We start from the raw sequence: 23,769 nt of genomic DNA, 5'->3' as shown, positions 1-23,769 counted from the left end.
ACCCTCTCATTCATGTGCTGCTTCTGCACAAGGCCCAGTGAGCCATTGACAGACTGTGGGATATTCATTCCACACCTACCTATCCGGATTCAGACCCACCTACAGATCTTGTCACCTTCTTTGATTATACACCCACATCAGTGGGAGCAGAGCCATCAGGAGATCTACTCCTTACTTAACTTGGGTTACTCTACAGCCGATATTGGTCATGGAAAATTTGGCAGCTCTGGTGACTTTACTAGCTTTGTATCTAGCGAGAGTACATTTGTTGTGTGATAAACTGTTGTACATTACTTCAAGCGTAAAGTATGTCATGGAAATGCTCTTTCGTCTATCATGCATGTCGTGCATCTAAATTGCAACTTTGTAGTATTCTATGTACCATCAGAAGCAGTTGGCATCTGATCCCTTCGACATCGGGAAGTTGTGGTTAGCTAAATTCTTTCCACTGCCAGCCTTGGGCTAGTTACAACTTCCTGTCTCAAATGGTTTAAAATGTTTTAACGGAACCTACTTGACTGTATGTAACATTTATCTCTTTCAAACTCCTGGTGAAGAACCCAAGTGGGTTCAAAAATTTGAATGTAAGTTGAATGCACGTGTTATATTCATGAATCATTTTAGTGATTAAGATAATGAATCAGTACTAAGTAGAGTCAAGAACAAACAAAAACTACAAATAGCTAAACGTGAATCTAATTCTTGAGAATGACACATGAAATGCATTGAAATGTTGAGCAATAAAAAGTTTTAGTCTCTGCAATTACAGTTGTGTTGCTAATTCTAATTTGAATGCTGCTACATGCTAATCTACAGATACTTATGTTCTGAATCAGTACTTACTGGATACCACTACGTATAACTATTGGTTCACCAAAAAAAGAAGGCACAGATTGATCCATGAGTGAATGAGTCTTTATGAAGTTTAGTGTCAGATCTGGTAGTGTCCGTGAATCATTTACACACTGGCCTGGTCGAGGATCTGGGACCTGAAATGAAATATTTTCAATGAAACATTCTATGTATTTTATATGAAAGTAGCACAGTGAAAAATTACTTACTACAATTAAAACATGAAAATCCCTGTTGTGCATTACGAGTTGAACAGGTTTCATGTGAATTCGAACTGGTAGGCAAACTGTATCCTACATTGTTATGCATTTCTGGCAGAAGTTTGTTTTTTTAAGTCCATTTTATAGATGTCTGTCAGAATAATTATACAAAGTTGCCATTAATTCTTGGAAACTATGAATAATTAGTATTTGCAAAAACAGCAGCAGCAGAAGGTGTAAAATTTTGCCCAGACTAAAAATTGACATGCACAGATCTGTTTTTAAAGCTACATGTTACTAATTCAAAAAAACTTATTGTTGTTGCTTCGGAATCATAAATGTTAAAATTTAGTTGTACTGTATATATTACTGAAAATTATTATTTTGATTACTATTATAGCTTCTCAAAACATTCACTGTGCTGTTGTAGTTCTGCCACATGCATGTAAGTAAAAAGTAAAGTACCCCATGCATTTAGCACCATGCCAGGGCCCCACACATTCTCGATCTCAGTCATTTTGGAGGTGATGTGATCAGCACCATGCACCAGCTGTCTTAACCCCCTCCCCCCAGGACCCATTGATTTGAGGCTGGGTGAGCCTTCGAGTCATTTTATGCAGGGAAAAGGTCGGAAAAATTTCGACCTTAGATCACCCACCCTGGGAATTGAACCTGGGTCTCCCACATACCAGTCAGATACCCTACTGACTAGACTACCACAGCTCCCACATTCATGTAAAATGTGTAAAAAATTTAAAGAAACTGAGAATTTAACTGTTGGTGACAGTGGTGGCGATTGGGGGTGATAATTGCCCCCCAACCCCCAATTTTTGCCAGTTTTGCCCTCGCACTATGGTCTCTTAATGCTAAGCCTTGTCTACCAAGGAAAGTAAACTGTCCTTGCCCCCCCCCCCCCCTCAGTTTTGGCACCCAATTGTCGCTACTGGTCGTTAACATTACTTCTACTGTAAAGAAAAGAACTCTGTTACAGGTACTAACTTTTAAAAGTAGCTAGTTACAGTTAAATATCCATTAAAAAATAACTAGTTACTTCCAAAGACTGACACAGACACAACTGACTTTATTTTTACTGTGAAAATCCGAATTACAGTGTTTTTTTATATGAGTCCCTTCTTGTAGCTAATGAGACCCCCCTACAAGTGATCAATTCTAGCTGCAATATACAATTTTCACTTAACATCTACTTTCCAGGTGTGTGTATGGAAAGAAGGGGGGGGGGGAGCACACCCACCAACATCGGTGTACAATTCTAATCCACATATTTAGTAACGGACACAGAGTTACAACTGTGAAGAGCAACAAGCAAAAACCACTTACTTTAGCAGCTTGCACAGGCAGCCAGTTAGAATTTAGTGAGGCTTGTTCTTTGAATGAGCCATCGAATGTATTGGCAATGTCCTGCAAGGAGAACGCACACACAGCAGACCCACTGATGCTGTTGGGTGGTGTTGTGAACACTCCGTACATGAGCTGAGCCTTCTTGCCATTTCCATAAACACCTTCTATCAAATCAGTGGCAGATTCTGTAGAAGAAATCAAATGCAACATACAAATGAGATGATACAGCATAAAGGGCATTTACTGGAGAAGACACTAAGTAAAAATTAAAAAATAATTGATAAAAATACAAAAGTATGCATAAGAGCCAAAATTATTGTTACTGTACAAACGAATTGCACTGTGATAATACCTTGTACAGCCTATTCTTTATTTTATCACGATTGGTTGACAATAGTAGGGTAACAAGCTCTATTATCAGATAGTACTCCAACATTAGATACCACTGTTTCTCACCAAGATGCTTGATCGAGTTTGGGATAGGAAGAGGGATGCTTGTATGGATCAACATGTAGACAATGCAATAGGTGGGAGATGCTTACTCAATTATCCTAGAAATTATGCTTCATGTAAATGTTCTTAATTGGGGAATAAGATCCCCCCATGCCCTTCCCCCCTTTCCAGCACTGTGTGTAATCCAGGCTTTACAGGATAAAAAACTTTTACTTGAAAGTTTCATCTTTGCAGAATTCTTGACCTGATCGAGTAAAAAACTTTGCTGGATGTGCAATGATGAATTAGAGCACTTAGGCAATAACAGAAGTTTATTGACCAATGAATACTCAGTTACTGGACATGCCCCTGAAGAAAAGAAAAAGAGCTTTAAAATGTATGTGCCTTAGATAAGGATGGAAATGTCAAGACTTACACACTTGTGATTGACTGTTAGTGTATTCAGTTCTGATCCTCATATCTTGTATCTTTCTCTGAGATGTGGGTAAGCTACTTTTATCCTCATTAGGAACATATAGGAAAAAAAAGTCATGCACTAGATTCTTAGAGAAAGTAGCCTTTCAGAGTACTTAATTTGTCAGTAATTTGCAGTGTTGCTTTCCTAATTTATGCAGAAGTATAGCTTCATTCACTGATTATGTAAGAAGGAAAGGAACTTAATTTAAGAAGCAATCTGCGAGTTCTGATTGAAAAGCATTGCAATACTAATGAGGGAAGCATGTTAGAGATTTAGACTACGTTTCAATTGCACCAATCTTGAAATTTGACAAGAGTAAAAAAATCCTTGTTCTTCTCAGCTGTGATGCATTGTTCAGACTAAATGCCATTTGAGGCAAAATATTTGATTATGATGTAAAGAGAAAATTAAGTTTCTTCTCAAAATGAGTTATTCAACAGTGAAAAACTTTTCCTGTAATTAAATTTCCACCACCAGAGTGCAGGCAGTTATGTGCACAACAGGAAGTTTCAATTAATTTAACAAAGAACGTTGATTGTTCCGGGCTTCATCTTACATTTAGTGTACATTACGAATCAGACAGAGAGAGAGAGAGAGAGAGAGAGAAAGAGAGGCAGGAAGAGAGATTGTAGCTTCCTGCTGAGTGTGAGAATGTTGACTGAAACATGGGATTACCGTGAAGTGATTAAATACATATCAAGATCAGTAACACACATATACACGTTTAAGACTGACAGATTCAGAATAGGGTTACCACTGCTTGAAAGTTTGGAATATGTTTTTGTATTTATCTTAATTTACACTGTTTTTCTGCCACTCTTGGCTCACTGCAATGATGAGGCTAAATTATGATTAGATTAAATTGATGCAGGGTTACTCAGAAAGTAACAACCATGTCCAGCCCTGGATTCAAACCTTGAATCTTTGGTGGCATGATCAAGAGTTTGGCACTCGATGCGTAACCAGCCACCAAGGTGGCGTAAAACTTTCGAGAACACACAATTGTATATTAAATATTTCCTATGCATTCTTCAGGTAATTCGGGTTCCCATGAGATTTTACAAATTTCGCAATGGATTGAGATCCAAGTAAGTACCATGTGATGAAGGCTGTAGTGAAAGAGGGATACCTGGGTCAAATATTAGGAAAGAAATCACTTGCACTTGCACAAGACAGGCTGATACAGAATGTATAAGAAACAGTTCTATGGAAAGCTCATGTGAATGTCTGGTTTCAGTACGCTTACAGTGCAGTGGGTCGAATCACTTTCTGAATTGCAGGACCAGTCCAGATTAGTTTTCACAGCATGAAGTGCAATTAAGCTATTGAAAAAATACACATTTCTAAAGTTAAGAAGAAAGTATGTGTCTATGTTATGCTAATACCATTGTCCTCGCTCACTACACTCCAATTTTTGGAGTATGAAATTTATGAATAGTACAAGCTAAGTAATGAATAATAGTTGGGAATAGAACACTGTTGCCTGAAACATAAAAAATTACAAAACATGCTGGCATACTTTCTATTTATCGATGGTTTGGCCAGAAATCAAAATTGGGTTTCTGACATACTGTACCATTGCTCTACCAACTGAACTAATGATGACCTGGCTTACCTGATTTTTCACTTACACTATTTTACCTGTGTGGAAATTTGTTACTTCTAAGAGTAACTTGCATGTTCATTGGCTGATCAACTTCCACACACAGTCCAGTAGAGGCAGTGCTGAGAATTTATGATGGAAAAAAAGGAGGCTACTACCTCTCAACTTTTGAGTAACCAACATCAAGTGCTATTAGAACTAAACCCTGTTCAGTGCTGGACATATACACTGACTCTCGGAATTATGAGTAAGCTCAAAGAGTAATATTAAAAAATGATACTTTAAATCGGCATATCATAATATGCAAAGGTGAGTACCTTTTTTTTTTTTTTTAATATTATGGTGTTGGCATGTGGTGAGAGTCGAACCTTAAACATAGAGTCATGGTTGAACTTACGTATTTCATTGAAGTAAAAGGGGAACTCCCCAGAGACGGAGCAGTTTAATCTTGATTTCAGGAAAGATGTCCATCTATTTCGGAAACGATGGGGGCCTCCCCTGTCCAACTTACACACCCTCGCCACCCTCGAGTAGACAGCCTGGAAGAGAAAACAAAGCCAATTTTTAAAAATTGGTACATTTGCAGTAATAATAAGAGATATCTGAGTCAACTAAAACGTACATTTGCAGTAATAATAAGATATCCGAGTCAATGTCACTAATGTAGATCTTATTAATATTAATTTATCTTATGGAGCCCAATGCATCAATGGACCATAAATTTCAAACGATCACTTTCTACATTTACAGAGGTAAAAGTAAACTGCTGTCTGTCCATGGACATTGGAATAGGGGCAAGGGGTGACCAAGCTCCCACTAGGAAATAAATGTTAGCATTTGCATCAGTTAATAAAAGGAACTGATAACTACAAGTAAGACTTAACACAGGTCATTAGAGGAATGCAACATCATCAAACTGAAGCATGATTTTTTTTAGGTGGCAGCACTGCTATGGATATAAATACCTTTCTCCCCCTCCTCCTCCATGGAAAACATCCTGCAGATCCCCATGTTTCTGCCTATTCATACATGGTTCATCCAGAGTTCAAGTGATCGATTTTGAGAAAACATCTCTCAAAGATGTATTTTCTAATATTTTTACTACTGGATTCATTAAAGTAGTACCATATATGGTTATTATTACATCATCACACATAATTTGAATGTATGCTGGACTTGGTTAATTTTTCCTTTGAAACTTTCCATAAATAACTTAATGTAACCCATGTATATCATGTTTATTGAATTTTCTTGTTAAAATCTAAAACTAATATTGTTAAAAAAATAAAAATCCGAAAATGTTCTCGCTTAAAAAAAAAAACAACTTAATCCTCTCTATGCAGAGATCACTTGACCACAAGGTTTAAGGGCCTCCCCGATGGCTCAGTGTCGTCGTCGTCGCCTTGTAATCAAGGGGTCTCAGGTTTGATACCCGGTGAAGGCACATAGTGGTTCGGATTCCACTTTAAAACTGTAGGTCCAGTCTCGATTAGCCTTACCGTGCACAAAGTGGACTTAAAACAACAACTCAAAAGTGAAAAAACAAAAATAAAACCAGAAGGTTTATGTATTTATAATAGGGACGTTAAATTGGAGACATGTATATATGATTGCCAGAAGTGATTTCAGATTGGTTATCTGTTTTAATTCACAGGCCTCTGGGACATATGATTCACAGACACACACATCTTTGTTGCAAAAATGTCAGATAAGACATTTTCTCATTAATTTCACAATTTTATTCGCCAAAAAGAAGTACGAAAGTTTACTTGATACGGATTGCAAAGGGTTAGCCCCTTTTAAAATCTTCTCCTGTGTACATTCAACAAGTTAAGAGGTAGTGATGGGGCCAAAGGAGGGGTACCACACTCAAAGAAAAAACAGATAAATAAGTACCCTTTTAGCCTGAAAATGCATTTATGGCTATTTATGGGAACATTAAACATGGCTGCCCCCAGAAATATATTCGCGTTCCCCCTACCTCCTTTCTCATTTCTTTTAGTATCGCCATCGCATATAACTTTTCATTTCGGTGCAATTTTGCAAAGACATGGTACTTGATAACTCACATCTTGGCGCCAAAATTGGTTCGAAACAATGCACACCACCTGCTTGTTCACAGTAGTTTCTTAAGCAGAAGAACGTACTTGAAAACAGATGGAAATCGTACTTTTCAATTATAGGCTCTTATTGAGATACACAACCCCCTCAGACAGTATCTTGCCCAAGATACGACGAGCTGTAAACAGTTTGTGTGGTTTCATAGTAGTGTCTCACGACGCTTCCTGACGTGTGTCATTTCATAGACAAGACTGACTATCTCAAGCATACTCAGAGACAGAAAAAAAAAATCTTTGCTTGGCCAAGGAGCCTGAGCAGGTATCTTAACAACGCCAATGGACGATGAAAAATTTATTTCAACGAGTTCAGTCTACTTTGCGAAACGATAATTTAAGTCTGCATGTGCAGAAGAAACGTGCTTGTTAGTATTTCCCATTATGAACTTGATATATCGAAGTGCAAAAACAGGAGGTTCAGTATCGTGTTTAGAATGCGATTCTACTGTGCCATGTAATGGAATAAATTGCAAGACGGCCGTAACCAGGATTAATTTCCCCCGGACCGTTGTAAAAATTGATGCAGTGTTACCTTATATTGTTTTAACAGTATGCAGAACATACATACAAGGAGATGCATTCATTATCTCCATTGCTCTTTAATTTTGCCTTAGAATATGCTGTAAGGAAGATAAAAGAAACTAAAGAAGGACTAAAATTAAATGGTGTGACTCAGTTGTTAGCATATGCAGATGATGTAGACTTACTGGGGGATGATGTGAATACAATTGAGAATAATGCTAAAATATTTTTCAAAACTGCTAAAGAGATAGGTTTAGAAGTTAACAAAGAGAAAACTAAATATATGCTTACAGGCCGAAACCAAGTGTTAGGTAATAATCAAAATCTAATTATTGATAACAACTCGTTTGAACCAGTTTCCAAATTCAAATACTTAGGAGTAATATTAACAAATGAAAATTATATTAAAGAGGAAATAAAAAGTAGGCTTCATTCAGGAAATGCATGTTACTTTTCTCTTCATAAACTTTTGTCTTCTCGTTTAATATCTAAGAAACTAAAAGTTAAAATATACAAAACAGTAATTTTGCCTGTAGTATTATATGGGTGTGAAACTTGGTCCCTTACATTGAAAGAGGAACATAAATTGAGAGTATTTGAAAATAAGATCCTTAGGAAAATATTTGGACCTAAAAGGGATGAGGAAACAGGCGAGTGGAGAAGGTTACATAATTTAGAACTACATAATTTGTATTCATGTCCAGATATTATTAGAATAATTAAATCAAGAAGACTTAGGTGGGCAGGCCATGTGGCACGAATGGGAGAGGAAAGAGGAGTTTACAGGATTCTTGTTGGGAAACCTGATGGTAAGAGACCAGTAGGAAGGCCAAGACGAAGATGGAGGGACAACGTCGAGATGAACCTAAGGGAAATCGGTAGGGATGGAAAAGAGTATATAGATCTTGCTCAAGATAGGGATAGATGGAAGGCCTGTGTTGCTGCAGCCATGAACCTTCGGGTTTAAGAAGGCTAGAGAGTTAGTTAGTTAGTATGCAGAACATATTAGTGTGTATTTGAGAGCCAGTACTAAACTGTAGGTCCAGTTCCTATTATCCTATCTGAGCATAAAGTGGACTTAAACGTTTTGACACTGTAAGGATTCACCTGATTTTCAGTGGCAACTAGAACTGCTGCCACCTGGAGAGTAAAACTTAAAGTTATGATTTTTGTTTACTATTTCACGTAAAAATGGCTATGATTAATCCAAAATTTTAAAAAAGGACTTCGTTCATTTTCTAGATATATCTCCCACCCTAAGACTCTTGTTGTCACTGAAGCATTGTTTTTCTGCCCTTTTCAGGCATCCATTCTCAGCCTTCATAATCCTTTACCCACCAGCAGTTCATCAAGATACGCACCATGAAAAAAAGAGAGAATAGCATTCGAGGAACAAAGCAAGAAAAGTATTGACTACCTCAGCTGCGAGTGAAAACTCTTCACAAAAAATGAAGCCGTCGACGTAAATATCCCCCCCCCCCCCCAAGTTCCTCTCCCTCCGTCTTCTAGTTTGCAATAAGCTTCCATTTTATCCTTTTCAATTTGAGTCTCTGATTGATCGTCCTTTTCTCACTGCCGTAGAGGAGCTGTTTACATTTTCTCCTTGCGGGCAAACAACACTGAAGATCGGGTACGAGATTTTAGTCATTGGGACACGAAAGGATGTTGACAGTGATGCCATGACGGTGTATTTCCTTGAATCAATACACTCAGCAGAAGGCCTGAATTTATTACACCGCCAAAGAAGAGATGATCATTAGGTTCTTGTGAACACAGCAACAAGTTATTACAGCGAAAGTTATTTCAGTGGTATATTTAGGATCATCATACACTAAGATTCAACATTGTGTTTCCACAATATTTCTTGGAAGTCTAAAAGCATCAATCTTCCCTTCTCTCCATTGCTCCTAAATAACGATAGATTACATCCACGCGTAGACAATGTAGAGAATCGAAATATACATAGACCAGTGGTTCTCAATTTTTTTTATCATTGTACCCTTTAGACGTAACAAAACGTCTAATGTACCCCCACCATACGTTTTCTCCGAATAGTGAGTTTTGGGGAATTTTCTTGGCTGTCTGATTGGTGGGGCGTTTCTGATATGTTGGGAGGCGCGTATCTGCAATAGAGCATAATGGCATTCGGGCTGTACGTGGAAAGATAGTAAACAAATAAACATTAAAATTGTACGTTTATTATTTTTATTGGGTGTTCCTATGTTTACAATCTTTATGATTAGTTACAATAAATAGAAATGTGAAACACACGTATGCTAAGAAGTACATCAACAACTTTAATATATTTTCCCCAGAGTTATTGAAAAAAGCAAAGAACAAAAAAAAAAGTTTGTAAACAAACCCTCAGAGTTTCAAGTGAGAAAGATGTGCCTGCGTACCCTGACACAGTTTCTTGGTGTCTGGTTTTGCACTTGAAACACTCAAGCGGAGATTCGGCTCCAAATTGTAGATTTCGAACGAGTGTTATATTTCAAAACACGTGAAACAAAGATAAGAATGTCAGTGACAAAATCAGCCTTATTTCCACGTTGAGTGTTAAAGCTATGAAATCTGCTCTGCGCACAAATGTTGTCGTGTGGATATTTTCAACATTTCTCTTCCGAGCTGATCGCGTATCCCCTTCAAGTCTTTCACGTACCACTGGGGGTACGCGTACCACAGTTTGAGAACCACTGACACAGACAATGCCATCTACTTCAACAACATGGAGGCAAGCGTGGGCTTTACTACGGACGTTAATCTAAAATTACTTTTCAATATGGCGGCGAAAATTCAACTCTGATTTCTGGACTTGTAAGCCTAAAGCCCGCATCACACGGAACTGGATTTCCAGTAGGTATGCCCTAGTTGGCGCTGGACTGGTTATCAATTTGATAGTTTTCGCCTCACACGATACTTATCAGCGTACTTGTCGATAGACTTTTGTTCCCATACGAGGGAAGTTGTAATGGCGGCCGCGTGAGATGTAAACAATGTATCACTTCACAATTTTAAAAGCCGATAACTATTCAACCGAGAGGAATAACGTTTCGTATAAAACGTTATTAGGTACAAAACAATGGCGCTGCTTAAATACATACTTTACAACGTTTACTGTACACGTATGGAAGAATATTTTAGCTGTTTCAAATGTAAACACCGTGCACTCAGCATAGATGGTGTAACTCAACGCGCCTTTCATGCTGTATACGTTATACATTGCTGGAGAAACACTCGGAAACCACAGACAAAAGCGCTCCTTTGCACACTCAAAGATTATCTTCACATGGCGAAACTTCGCTCTGATTGGCTGTTCCACAGAATCCAGTCGAGGAAAGCAAGTAGCAATTAGAACATGTCCTATTCGCGATTAAAATTATCTCATATGCCATCTGGTGAGATTTTCAGGAACCAGTCCACGTAGGACACTTCGCTGCGCTTCGCCGTCTTGAAGCCGTTCAAAGCATGGGGACCAAGCGAAAAAGTAACGTATACTGTTCAGTTTTTTGCTCTAAATCGTTTTGTGGTTCAGGACAAGTGAAAAGCTTACATGTGTTTTCCACCCCGTGGAATCAACAAACAGAAATGTTTAAATAAATCAGGGAAAACAGAACTGATTGGCATAACTGAAATGCGGCAAGGAAATTACGAAGAATGTACGAGTCTGTTCACTCTATTTTCCGAAATATTCTTTCGGAAAGATGATTTTATTGCCATGAAAGTAAGTTTTAAATTGTTCTTGATGAATATAACATTTTTTTTTGAAAACATTGTATTATGTATGTAATTTGGAACAGGTGCAAGTCGATTAAGTGCGAAGATGAAAATAGTTTGAGAATTAATTAATGTCCGTAATCATAGAAGTGAGTCAGAAAAACATAATTGACATGCTAATGTTGCTGTTTCATTCAGTAAGTCAATTTTTAGTGAAGACCGAAGATAGCCTCAATAAAATTGTTGTTATTGTTATTATTATCATTATCCGGTGTTGTTATTAAACCAGCCTGCCTCTTTGGGGAAAAAAAACTGCAACGGCATGTTTACATTTATTTCCTGCCCAAGCTTTGCAATACAGGTGAATTGCTTTATTTTCAAATCATTTCTGAGAGCCCCAGTTAGGCAGTTACAACCGAGGTGCAGTGCAGATGAAACAGCACCGCTTTGAAAAACCAGTGCGTATAAATTAGTTTCGTCTCAGTTTTCCGTGTTATTTTTATTATCATAAATAAATGCTTCGCTCTCAGCACAGCTTCACCTTCGTTATAGTTCTTGGAATGCACATGGCATTCGCAATATTTAAATATAACGCGTAATTTAAACGTTCCTTCCATACCAGCAATGACAACACGCTGCTATTACGTACTACTACTGAATGTAAAGAAAGATCTATCCTACGTAGAGCAGCCATATTGGAAGCGATACTAGCGCTCAGGTGGTAATTTTAATCGCGAATTCCTCCAAACAAGTCAAGCAGTCAGCCAGGCGGTCATGATTGCTACCTAGAAAGTTAGTTAAGCGCCAACTAGGGCATTCATACTAGAAATCCAGTTCCGTGTGATAGGGGCTTAAGCCTATTAAACTATTGAGAATATCTGGACAACAGCGAAAGAAAATCACACGAAGATTCACGTGAATACTATAGAGGGAATTCTAAGCATATGTAATTTTCCAGATTTTGGAATATCATAACGGAATTTCGAAAGAAGAGGAAAATTCGAAAACATCTGACCAAAGGTCTGATAGAAGTTAAGAAAAAGATAAACGATTTAAGAAGATATATTGTGAAGAAGTCTAGTTGGACAGAGATTGTGTTTTGTCTTTGTTGAATGTCTTTCATGTAGTTTTTATAACATGAAGTTATAAGTTAAATAAATGTTGTTTTTTCTGTTAACGTTTTGCCTAATTGAAGAGCATTACAATTGGCGACGAGGATAAAAATGGAACGAAGGCAACAAGAATAATGGGTATAAGAAGATTAGTCTTATTATGAATAAGGAGCTATGAATAATGGAGGTTAGTAATCATGTACAGTTTTTTGAAAAGTTCGATGTGCAATATTCAAACATACATTGAAAGGTTTGACCAATTTTGTTTGGCAAATTATATTGCAGCAGATAAAAGAGTTTGTACATAAATTTCCGTAGCTGGCGGAAGAGTGTACGATATACTAAGTGATTTAGTGGCACCAGCAAAAGTGCCACATGACATATGAAGAATTATGTACTTTGTTACTAACTCATTTTAAGCCTAAAAGAAATGTCATAGCTGAAAGATATAAGTTTCATTGATTGAGACAGGAGGAAGGGTAAACAGTATCTGAATATGTAATAAGTTTGAAGCATCAAGCAGCTAATTGTTCATTTGGTACGTTTCTTAATGAAATGATGAGATACCAATTAGTTTTTGGCATACGTAGTGAAGTAACAAGAAATAAATTATTAGCTGAACCAGAACTTGATTTTGTGGAAGCAGTATCTTTGTCATCAACCATGGAAATGGTAGAACAAGATGTGAGGTTGTTATATCAAAAAGATAAGACGGTATTTAGTAATGTACATCATGTAAATAAAGATAGAACAGTTAGTCAGCAAAGTAAGAAAGCGGCTTTTAAACGTACAAGGTGTAATAACGTTCATGATAAATACAAATGTCCAGCTTGGAATGTATATTGTTTTAAATGTGGATTAAAAGGTCATTTTCAGCAGTGCTGTAAGAATAAAAATAGCAACGTTATTAGAAATGAATCTGCAACTAGGGTTAAATCAGATGTTGATACATCTATGAAAAGTTTATTATTGAACGTTGTAAATGTGGAGCTGATCAACCAGAGTACATTAATAAGAAAAGTAGATTAGACATTGGGAAGTTTAATAATAATTCAAGTGAACCTTAACATGGGATTAAGGTACATAAAAATCAATTATATGTACAAAAATCGGATATTGAAATGAGTAGCCCTAGAAGTGAAGCTGATAATTGTTTGGTTAGGTTGATGTGCAATGGCAAAGAGGTCCAATTCGAAGTGGATACGGGTGCAGCAGTATCTGTTTGGGATGAGGAATTCCACACAACGAATTTTAGGAACATTCCAGTTATAAATAGTGTTCTCACTTTACGGAATGCAGATGGGAGACCACTACCAATAGTAGGGAGAGTTATGCTGGATGTGCAGTTAGAAAATGGAGGATTAAAAATGCCCTTGTACATTTCCCGAAATAAATTAAAGACACCTATTTTAGGAAGGACCTGGTTGGATAAATTATGGCCAGATTGGAAATCTTGGTTTCAGTTAACGATTTCGAGGGAAAAGTTGTTCGTTAACAGTATCTAAGCAACTAACTTTTAATAATCAGAAAGTTGAATACTTAATAAATAAGTACAAATAAGTTTTTTTCTGGTAATATTTGTGAGCCTATTAAGCAATTTAAAGCTACAATACCAATCAAGGATGGAGCAGTTCCAATATTCAAAAAAGCATACGAGGTTCCATACAGTTTACAACCGAAAGTAAAGTCTGAATTGGATAATTTAGTTCAATTGGAAGTTTTGTCACCTAATCAGTATTCTGATTGGGGTACACCTTTAGTGGTAGTAAAGAAAAATAATGGTGATCTACGGCTGTGTTCTGATTTTAAGGTAACGTCAATAAAGTGGTAGAAAAAGTAACTTATCCTTTGTCACGAGTCGAGTGGATGATTTACTTAATTCTTTAGTGAATGCAGACACGTATGTAGTGTTGGACCTGACTAAAGCATATCTTCAACTATTACTCGACGAGAGTGCTAAAACGTTATTGGTTCTCAATACTAAACGGAGATTGTTTACTTACAACAGATTACCAATAGGTTTAAGCTGCAGTGCACAGATCTTTCAGAGAATAATGGATCAAGTACTGTTAGATTATACATTTGCCACATACTACCTGGATGATTTGATTATAACAGGCCGTGGAGAAGGAGAATGTTTCAATAACACAAAATTCGTTTTGGATAGACTGACATATTACAATATAAAAGTTATTCTCGATAAATGTCAGTTCTTCAAAAAAAAAGGTAGACTATTTAGGGTACAGGATATCTAGTAATGGTTTTCAACCTTTAATCAAGAATAAGACAGCAATATTGAATTGTCCAGAGCCAACAAACGTTAAAGAGTTGAAGTCATATTTAGGAATGATTTCATTTTATCATAGAAGCATGCCAAAGTTGATGTAGCAGATTTCTTATCGAGATTGCCAACAGAGGAAAACACAGGGGATGCTGAGGTATCTTTAAATTATATTGACACCTTTGAAATAGAACCTCTATTGTTAGATAACAGTAAAGAAGACAAAATAAGATAACATTTTACAAAAAGTTGTACAATGGGTTGATGTTGGGTGGCCTAATTCACTTCCAAAAGAGTTTCAAAATACTGTGATCTTACATTATTACAGAAGGAAGAATGAAATAACAATGAATAAAGGATGTCTTATGTGGGGAAGACGTATAATAATTCCGAAAGAATGCAGAGAGACAGTGTTGAAGCTGTTACATGCAGAACATGTGGGCACTCCTAAAATGAAAATGATGGCTAGAGAGTTTTACTGGTTGCCTTTAATAGATGAAGATCTTGACAGATTGGGAAATCAATGTCTAGAATGCAATAGTTTTCAGATTGGGAAATCAATGTCTAGAATGCAATAGTTTTCAAAGAGGAACCTCCAGAAACAAATATGTCGGATGGAAACAGATTCCTTTTCAGAGAATACATGTTGATTTTTTTTTAATACGGAGGAAGAAAATTTTGCTATTCATTGATAGTTGCTCTAGATGGACAGAAATGTGGCAGATGCGATCGACAACAGGAGAAGAAACTATAGAATGTTTAAACAAAAATTTCCAGATCTTTGGTTATTCTTCTGTTATTGTGTCAGATAATGGACCGCCTTTCAGGAGTAATCAATTTGAGAAATTTTGTGAAAAGCATGGAATAAGATTGGTACATTCACCGCCTTGGAATCCGGAAAGTAATGGTTTAGGGGAAAGGTGGGTGCAGACTGTTAAAGGCTTATTAAGAAAAAAATATTTTCAAAGTAGAAATGAGGGACGTAGAATTAACTGGGAAAAAAATGATAGATAGTATCTTATACTCTCTAAGATTTTCGAAGTGGCAACGATTAGGAATGTCTCCAGCAGAAAGAGTTATGAGTTATCAGCCAAGAAGTATATTCAACTTACCAAATTGCCAAATAGATGAAAAGATAGACAATAATAAATATGAGGCTGAAACTTGGATGCCCAAATCAGGTGAAATAGTTTGTAGAGGGAATCCTAAGCATATGTAATTTTCCAGATTTTGGAATATCATAACGGTATTTCGAAAGAAGAGGAAAATTCGAAAACATCTGACCAAAGGTCCAGCCAAGCATTGATATTCTTTGCCTATTAGAATATTAAAATTGTAATTTGAATCAAATTTAATTAAAGACAAATTAAGAAAATTTCTACAAAATTATAAAATTTTCTAGACCAAATCTGTGTTTTATGCAATTATAAACAAACACTACGAAACATTTTTACACATAAAAAGTGGGAAATAGCGTGTTTTATGTGAAATAAAAATCGGTATTTAGGCTTTAATTACCATGATCAGAATTTGTAAGTCGGTTGCGAGCTCATATTTACATGAAGAGCAAACATGTTTATTTACCTAAAAATCCAGGCCTTGCATTTCAGCCCGTAACTTGAACTGGTAGACACTAAACTTGATCTAATCTCAGATCTCTTTTGTTCACAGTTATGGGCAACGCCACCTTGGGACTGGATGTAAAAACATAGTATTGGTTATAAACTCAAATCTAGGCGTGGCAAAAATAAAGCAGTCCCTGTTCCGCAACGACCGAAGGTAATACAAATCTGATAAAATCCATTCCTGGAAACCACATCTTGGAACGAAAATGCATTTTTATTCAGATTATTTTTGAGTCCGGAGTCCAGCATTAAGCATAGCTTTCTCTTTTGGGAAAACAAATGAAAAAAGTTGAATGTTTCCAAACTTTAACGGGCCCGAATCTCATTCGTCGACAGCTGTTGACGTAACAAGCGAGTGTTTCTAATTAGCTAGTCAAAACAGAAGAGCCCCTCCCCCTCACCGCTCTCTCTGGGGCAGTACTCCCCTCCCTCGCTCTCCTCCCCTTGAGTTCTCTACTTCTACAAAGAAATAAGCTGTTTCGCGAACTTCGAAAGGGCCTAGGAACAAGGGAGAAGGAAAAACACGAGATTAAAACTAGATTCTGAGAAAATTTGAGCATCATTTTGGCACACAGCAGACGCCTTTAAGTCCTTTTCTTCTCCTCATTTGGCTTCGACCTGATCTCGAAGAAGATACTCGCAGCTTGCATTAAAAAATGAAAAAAAAAAAAAACAGACGTAAAAATTGTAACTCTAATGTGCTTAATACTCTCCTCCTTCTTTTAAAATTACTTCCTAAATCATACTAGTCGAAAGTTCTTACATAGGATTAAAATGTGCAAGGTTCCTAATGAGAAATTTGAAATTTTGCATGTACGAGGGTTGGTCGACGAGTGATGGCATATCATTAGGACGATTACTGACAAACAACGTACTCTGATGTACTGTACAAATGCATGTATACGCCTAAAGTTCTTATTTTGAATTTCAAAGCCATTGTAGAGGATGCTTTCTGACTCGTCCTGTGCAACAACTCTGAGGGAAATAACACACAAACGTTCAGTTTTAAAAACATCACACACAAATGAAAGCATTCAAAGTGAAATCACGTAGCTCTACGTCACTACAGTGTGAATGTTTTCTTTTGGTTCTTCCAATAGGCACGAAACTTCGGTGTGACAGCTTCCTTTGAGTTCCAAGGCTTGCAAAACTGACGTTTACATTGGACGACGCTACGCCATGGACTGCACTGTTACAAAGTAACGATGCTCTTTCATCTGGACTCGCAGCCAGTATAATTATCTGTGGAGCTTGCGTTCTGTCGTCTTCATCCATTTCATCTTATCACCATTCATCCTCATCATCGCGATTAGAAAAAAGCAGAAAAGCTACGTTAAATAAACTAAACCAATGATTCAATCAACATTGGACGACGCGTGTTCAGCGCATCGAGTCCCATCCCCGCTGTTCCAAGGGTTTCTAGACCTGAGACCGACACTTAATTTCAAATACAACCTTGGTGACAATGAAGTTCGACCAGAAAGGAATACGTGATTAAATGCACAGAGGCATAGGCGGTGGAATGGGTGACCCGCAGAAGTGACGCATGTGTGTAAGAGGAGGCGTGTGAGCAGGCAAGAATCGTGATCCCAGCATGTTGCACCCAAGGTCACGTAAAGAACGAAAACGGGGAATTATACGCGTGACATTGAACTTCGACCAGGCACCAGACCCATACGCAAAATTCCAGATAGTGGCGCATTCGACGGAAGCATGACGTCACGGACACGATAAGGGAGTCCGCCGTATATAAGCGCGTGCTGTGCACCGAGGAACCGCAGTGCATCGTCACCATGGCCAGGGGCAAACCTATTGACAACACCGTGAGGAGAAGAGTGGTGGAGTTGCAACGGGATGGACTCAGTGAACGGGAAATAGGGCGCCAACTGAACTTACCCAAGTCAACCGTCCACTGCATCATCAAACACCACCAAAATACGGGTACTACAGAGCCAGATAAGGCCCCCGGTCGAAAACGCCTGCTGAGCGTGCGTGACCTACGGATATTTAGGCGCTATATCCAGACCAACAATCATGTTTCTGCGGCCGAATTACGACTGTGGACTCGAGAACGCTTTCACATTGAAGTGTCAACCAGAACTATTCGCCGTTACCTACAGCGATGCGGTTACCGAGTGTGCAAGGCGAAACGTAAACACTTCCTTTCCATGTTGAACAAAGGCAATCGACTACGGTGGGCACGAATGTACCGGGGATGGACATTTCGACAATGGAACAGGGTTTTGTGGACGGACGAATCCATTTTCAATGTTGTGTACGGGAAAATACGGAAAACAGTCATTTGTCGGAAGGAGGAACAGAATGAAGCAAAATGTTATGCACGTCGGGTACAGAAACCTGCGTCAGTGATGGTATGGGGATGCATGACGGCATCTGGGGTTGGCCCACTACATGTCCGTGAGGGCATTGTGAATGCACACGCCTATACACGCATACTGGAGCGGCATCTTCCCACAGTGCGAAGGCACCTGTTCCACAGGCGGCGCCTCATCTTTCAACACGACAATCCCAGGCCTCATACAGCGCGGCTGACAAGAGAATGGTTGACTCGCCATCACGTGCGAACTCTGCCATGGCCACCATCGAGTCCCGACCTCTCGCCCATTGAGAGTGTGTGGCGTGTTCTTAAGCGACGTGTGCAACAGAGGGGACCCACGACAGTGGCTGCTCTTATCGCCTGCCTGCAGGAGAAATGGCACCGCATCGATGTGGAATACCTTGAACGACTCGTCCGCAGCATGCCCCGACGCATTGCCACAGTTATTCGCCGACGGGGCGGCGTCACACCATGGTAAACAGGATCCCCTCTAACAGTGGTCGAACTTCAATGTCACGTGTAGATGGACGAAAATGTTTTATTTTGTGTGGACACCATACATTGCTGCGTTGCAGCGGAAATTTATGTGTTCCTTTGTTCCATGTAGCCTGCTGAATAAAATATGTTCAGCATATGCATGTGTTCTCCTTCTTTCACAACGCACTCCTATATTTGTGACTGGTCGAACTTCATTGTCACTAAGGTTGTAGCTGCCCTCACGATGTTGGGCCAAGAAGGATGATGGAGAATTCCACCCTCTGGTTTATGCACCCCAACCGCTTGCTAATTTTTCAATCTTGGAAGAGGTGAACTCAACATAGAACATAAACTATATATTATTTCTGCGCTTCAAGGGATAGCTACTAGAATTTCCCCAACTGGAAACCTTTCAAATAGCACGTTGTGGGTCAACATCGAAATTTTGAGGCTCTCAACGAGAATAGAACCAGAGACCGCTCGCACGAATGGCGACAGCGTAAGCATTTGGTCCACATGGTCGTAAGAGTCTTTCCAATATTCTAGGAGAAAAAAAAATCGCTGTTCGTTAGCTACTCCTTCCTCCTCAAAAGATGCTTCTGCTCGTATGGTGGTATGCCACTGGCACCATTCACCATAGCTTCCTCAAACAAGGCGAAACAATGAATTCTGGCAGTTAGTGTGTCGCAATGCGAGAAATGAACAAAGGACCTCGCCAGAAGCAGCCAGCACTAACAAATACAAACACCATTCGCACCCTCCGTATTCACCAGACTTCTCCCAAACTGGTTATTGCCTCTTTCGCAACTTGGGTCACTTTCTATCGGCTACACGGTTTCAGAACAACCGAGATGTGCATCACGGACTGGATGAGTTGACGTCAAAGCTCAGCATGAGGTTCACACTTTGGCACGACGTTGACAACAGTGCCTGACTGCTGAGTATGCGTAATACTGTGCACATTTGCATGCGATGTTTCATTGGACATTGTCCATTGTCTAGTGCTGTTTACCTCTAATTATTGCAACGTTTCGAGAGAGAACCTCCTCGTCTTCAGGTAAACTAATTTATTTTTGCCAGTGGTGGGGATCGAACCTACGATAGACCTTTGATTTTACTACAAATCTGCTGCGCTAACCAACTACTCCACTGTCGTCACTAACATTCAGATATTTACCTGTGAACATGCCAGTCACCCCCAGGACATTTCATCTGCAGCAATAACTACATTCCTTGCTTGTAGAAGAATTAGGAACGATGATAAGACGGAGCCACAGCTTCTACTAGTTATGTAAATTTCAAACCTCCTTTTCAAATTTCAGTTTCAGACACTATGTTGATTGTGATTTAACCTCCGAGTTTCTTCTCCACGAGGCAAGTTTTAATAATAATAATAATAAAAAATACTCCTTCAGGAAATTAGGCAAAATTTAACTTCTTAAGATTGTCCGCATATCATATACAACAACAAATCTTTGTTCATGACTGTAAGCAGACGATAAACAACCAGGAGAATACAACGTAACACACACTTACCTTCCCACAGTTAATATATTCCACGGCGGTCTCTCGGAAGAAGAAGTACACGAAGTCTCCGTGAGATAATGAGTTCACGAAGTTTGGAGCTGGAAAAAGACAGAGAGGGAGAGAAATATAATGAAAATGCAAAATAACTACCGAACTAGGAAAAACGACAATTATTTCAAACATGATCGATAACATCCACAGCCAGAGGCTTATCCAACATTTTCCGTCTAGGGAAAGGGGGGGGGGGGTGTAAGTTCGTATTTAAATGGGTGTAAGGGTAAACTAAAACCAAAATGATTAGAAATCGGAACTTTGTGAAAAATTTTAGGGCTTTTTGAGGAAATGGGGGGGGGGGATATTGTGTGTTTGTGTGGATAAATCACTACTCACAGCCACAAATGCCAATGAAAATTATAGCATGGGTAATATTCAGTTATGTTTTCTAGTGGGCTCCTTGTTTAGTGTGTACACAATCTTATTTGCGTCAGCACCGATGACCAGGTTTACGCATCACGTTAAATTTCTCTCAGTTTTGGGAATGTTATTAGAGAGATGGATGGCCCTAAGACTAATCTACACAGAATATTCTTTGGAATATTTGTTTAGAATTACTAAACAATTTTACTTATAATTTTGTAAATATGTGGGTTTAACATAAAACTTGCATTTATAATTAATGTTATACTGGAAAGGGACTCGAAAATATTATGTCAAAGAAGCAGGTTTGAACGCCAAATTGAATGGCTTATGAGGGTAATTTCGTTATGTTAACTTGATACCACGGGCCATGTATATTGAAAGTGACATCGTTTATTTGAAACCAGAAAAAATGAAAAAGCTTATTATTTTGATAACCAATAACAGAAATAAAGTTCGGTTAATTGTATTCCAGCAGAATTACCACATGAAAACCGAGAATTTGCAGCAACTAGGTCAGAACTCCATGTTATCATAAAACATATCATATCATAAAACTAAACCCACCAAATTAGTGGTTCCACGAGTTTTCAAAATTCCAGAAATGAGATTTTTATGTGATAGGCAACACAAGGGAAATCTCATGACCAGGCCTCGAAAAATCCAGGTCGCCATGGCGACTAAAAATTTCAGGCTGGCGACTGTGATCTTTTGCTGTAATATGTACGAAATTTTGATGATTTTAAGTCCAAATTGCAGTGCAGCGTAAGTTAGCAAATCATTATTTTTTTTTTATCAACGTTGTGAACATTCCATACAGTCCGTAACAATTTCTTACCCTTTGTCCCCCAATACCCAATTTCCTGCTTTCTCAAATGATTTAGCGATGTTTTGAATACCGTAATGCTCAGCATCTTATACAGTGTGTTTCAAAAATCGCACAACCCAAAATTTGGAAATGTATATCATGAAAACCGTAAGAGATATTTACACCGGGTTTTCTGCATTATAAAGTCTCATCCATTTAGATATTTTTCAATGCTTAAAATTATCAGTTCACTCCATACAGAAAATTATATAAATTAATAACTGGCGGAAAACAGCATTCGAATTTTTCCAGAAATGAACTTCTGAGTAAGAAAAATATGTAAGAAATTATCGAAGGGTCATAATTAGACATTTGATGACAGATGCCATGTCAGTCTGTCATTTACGACAATCTATCCCATCTTGCAATTGTTTATATTTTTTGTTATCTTTGTTTCTACTTTATGTTGTTTCAGTGTAAAATGGCCAAATAAGACTGTATCTGAAACTCTGAATAAATAAATAAATAAATTTTGGTCATGTGCAACATTTGATGAATTTTTGACTGGCGATTTTATGGGTTGAGTGAAAAGTGCCATTTTTGGGACATATCTCCGTATATGGTAAAACTAGCAGGTCGAAATATTGCCAACAGTCGCATGCAAGATGTGTCTAAGTATTGGGTATACATTTACGTTAAAAATCGTAAATCAAGATTTTGTGCCGAAATTGGACTCTTGAGAGAATCCTGGGCTACCCCTGGGCGCGTCAAGTATCTGAGCGCTCAGCGAGCAACGTGATCGCTCAGCTACTTGACGCCAAATAGGCGTTGCTCCGCGAGCGCTTCTCACTTGATCGCTGAGCGAACTTAAACCTTGCTCGTCACAGGTTTGAGCCACAGAATATAGCGTTTTTGTGTTTCGATCTCGTGAGGCAAAGGGAAGAAGAGGAAAACTGCATCAGGATGGCGGCGGCGTTGTGGCGAGCCGCGAGTGGCGGGTGACCAATGAGGAAATATTTATGATGAACTGAACGGCTTGCGATATAGCGTAATTAGACAGGAAGTTCAAGTAACAGAAGGTGATGTAATATTCCAGTTTTTGAAATTGTATTAAAATGTAAGTGTTGTTTATTCCAAATAATAAATACTAAATAAAATATACATCGTAGTTTTGGAAAGTTGTGCAAGGGTGTGAAAATGAAAATTTCGGCAGTTTTGTTCACAGCAACTACTCTATTTCCATAATTAAGAGCTTTTCAAACACCGAAATCTTGTCCACTCGACGCAGCCACATTCATCACAGATTATTCAAAGGCACTGATATTTTGATCAATGAGCAAACTGCGTCAAGTAAATGATCTGTCTGCTCAACGAGCGAAAATCTTGCTCAGTGAGCGTCGCTCAGATACTTGACTGGCCGCAGGTTACATTGAATTCTCTTCGCTCACGCTTCGCCACTACAGTGCCTGGTTGATTCAGCATGGCGTATTCATTGGAGTAGTGCATGTGCATTGTTGAAGAGTATTTCACTACTCATTCTTACACACATGTGCAAGAGGTTTTCCAATAAAAATGCCCTGCTTCTGCTGTGCCTCACAAAGCAACTGTTTTACAATTAATCAAACACCACAAATTGTTTAAGAGTTGGTATTTATTGTTGAAAATCAGTTGTTTTCAGCAAATTAACAATGTTTTTTAAAATAATGTAATTGCTTTTATTTAGATAAATGCTAACATAAATTAATGAACCCAGTGATAGGCTACAGGATTAGTTTAGTGCAGAAAACCCGGTATAAATATCTCTTACGATTTTCATGATATACATTTTCAAAGTTGTGATTGCGCGACTTTTGAAACATACTGTAGTATGTACAATTGCTAGTAGGTGGTTTCCTGGCGCCTAGCTT

At 38.3% G+C, this 23,769-nt stretch overlaps 1 protein-coding gene across 1 annotated transcript in view; it reads right to left on the bottom strand.

Annotated features, from left to right (window-relative positions):
- Positions 1-23,769, bottom strand: part of Sema1a (semaphorin 1a) — a 778,340-nt gene that overhangs the window by 19,138 nt on the left and 735,433 nt on the right. Inside the window, exons 9-12 of the mRNA XM_083140358.1 lie at positions 20,647-20,735; positions 5,322-5,463; positions 2,391-2,596; positions 844-989 (exon numbers count right to left, since the gene is read on the bottom strand). Of these exons, the coding sequence (XP_082996484.1) occupies positions 844-989; positions 2,391-2,596; positions 5,322-5,463; positions 20,647-20,735 (583 nt within the window). The remainder of the gene's footprint in view (positions 1-843; positions 990-2,390; positions 2,597-5,321; positions 5,464-20,646; positions 20,736-23,769) is intronic.

Source organism: Lepisma saccharinum, chromosome 1, assembly GCF_977018435.1.
Source record: "Lepisma saccharinum chromosome 1, izLepSacc3.1, whole genome shotgun sequence".
In the NCBI taxonomy this organism is placed as follows: Eukaryota; Metazoa; Arthropoda; class Insecta; order Zygentoma; family Lepismatidae; genus Lepisma; species Lepisma saccharinum.
Note: the sequence above shows the minus strand (reverse complement) of the source record. Positions and strands in the feature narration are given on the sequence as shown.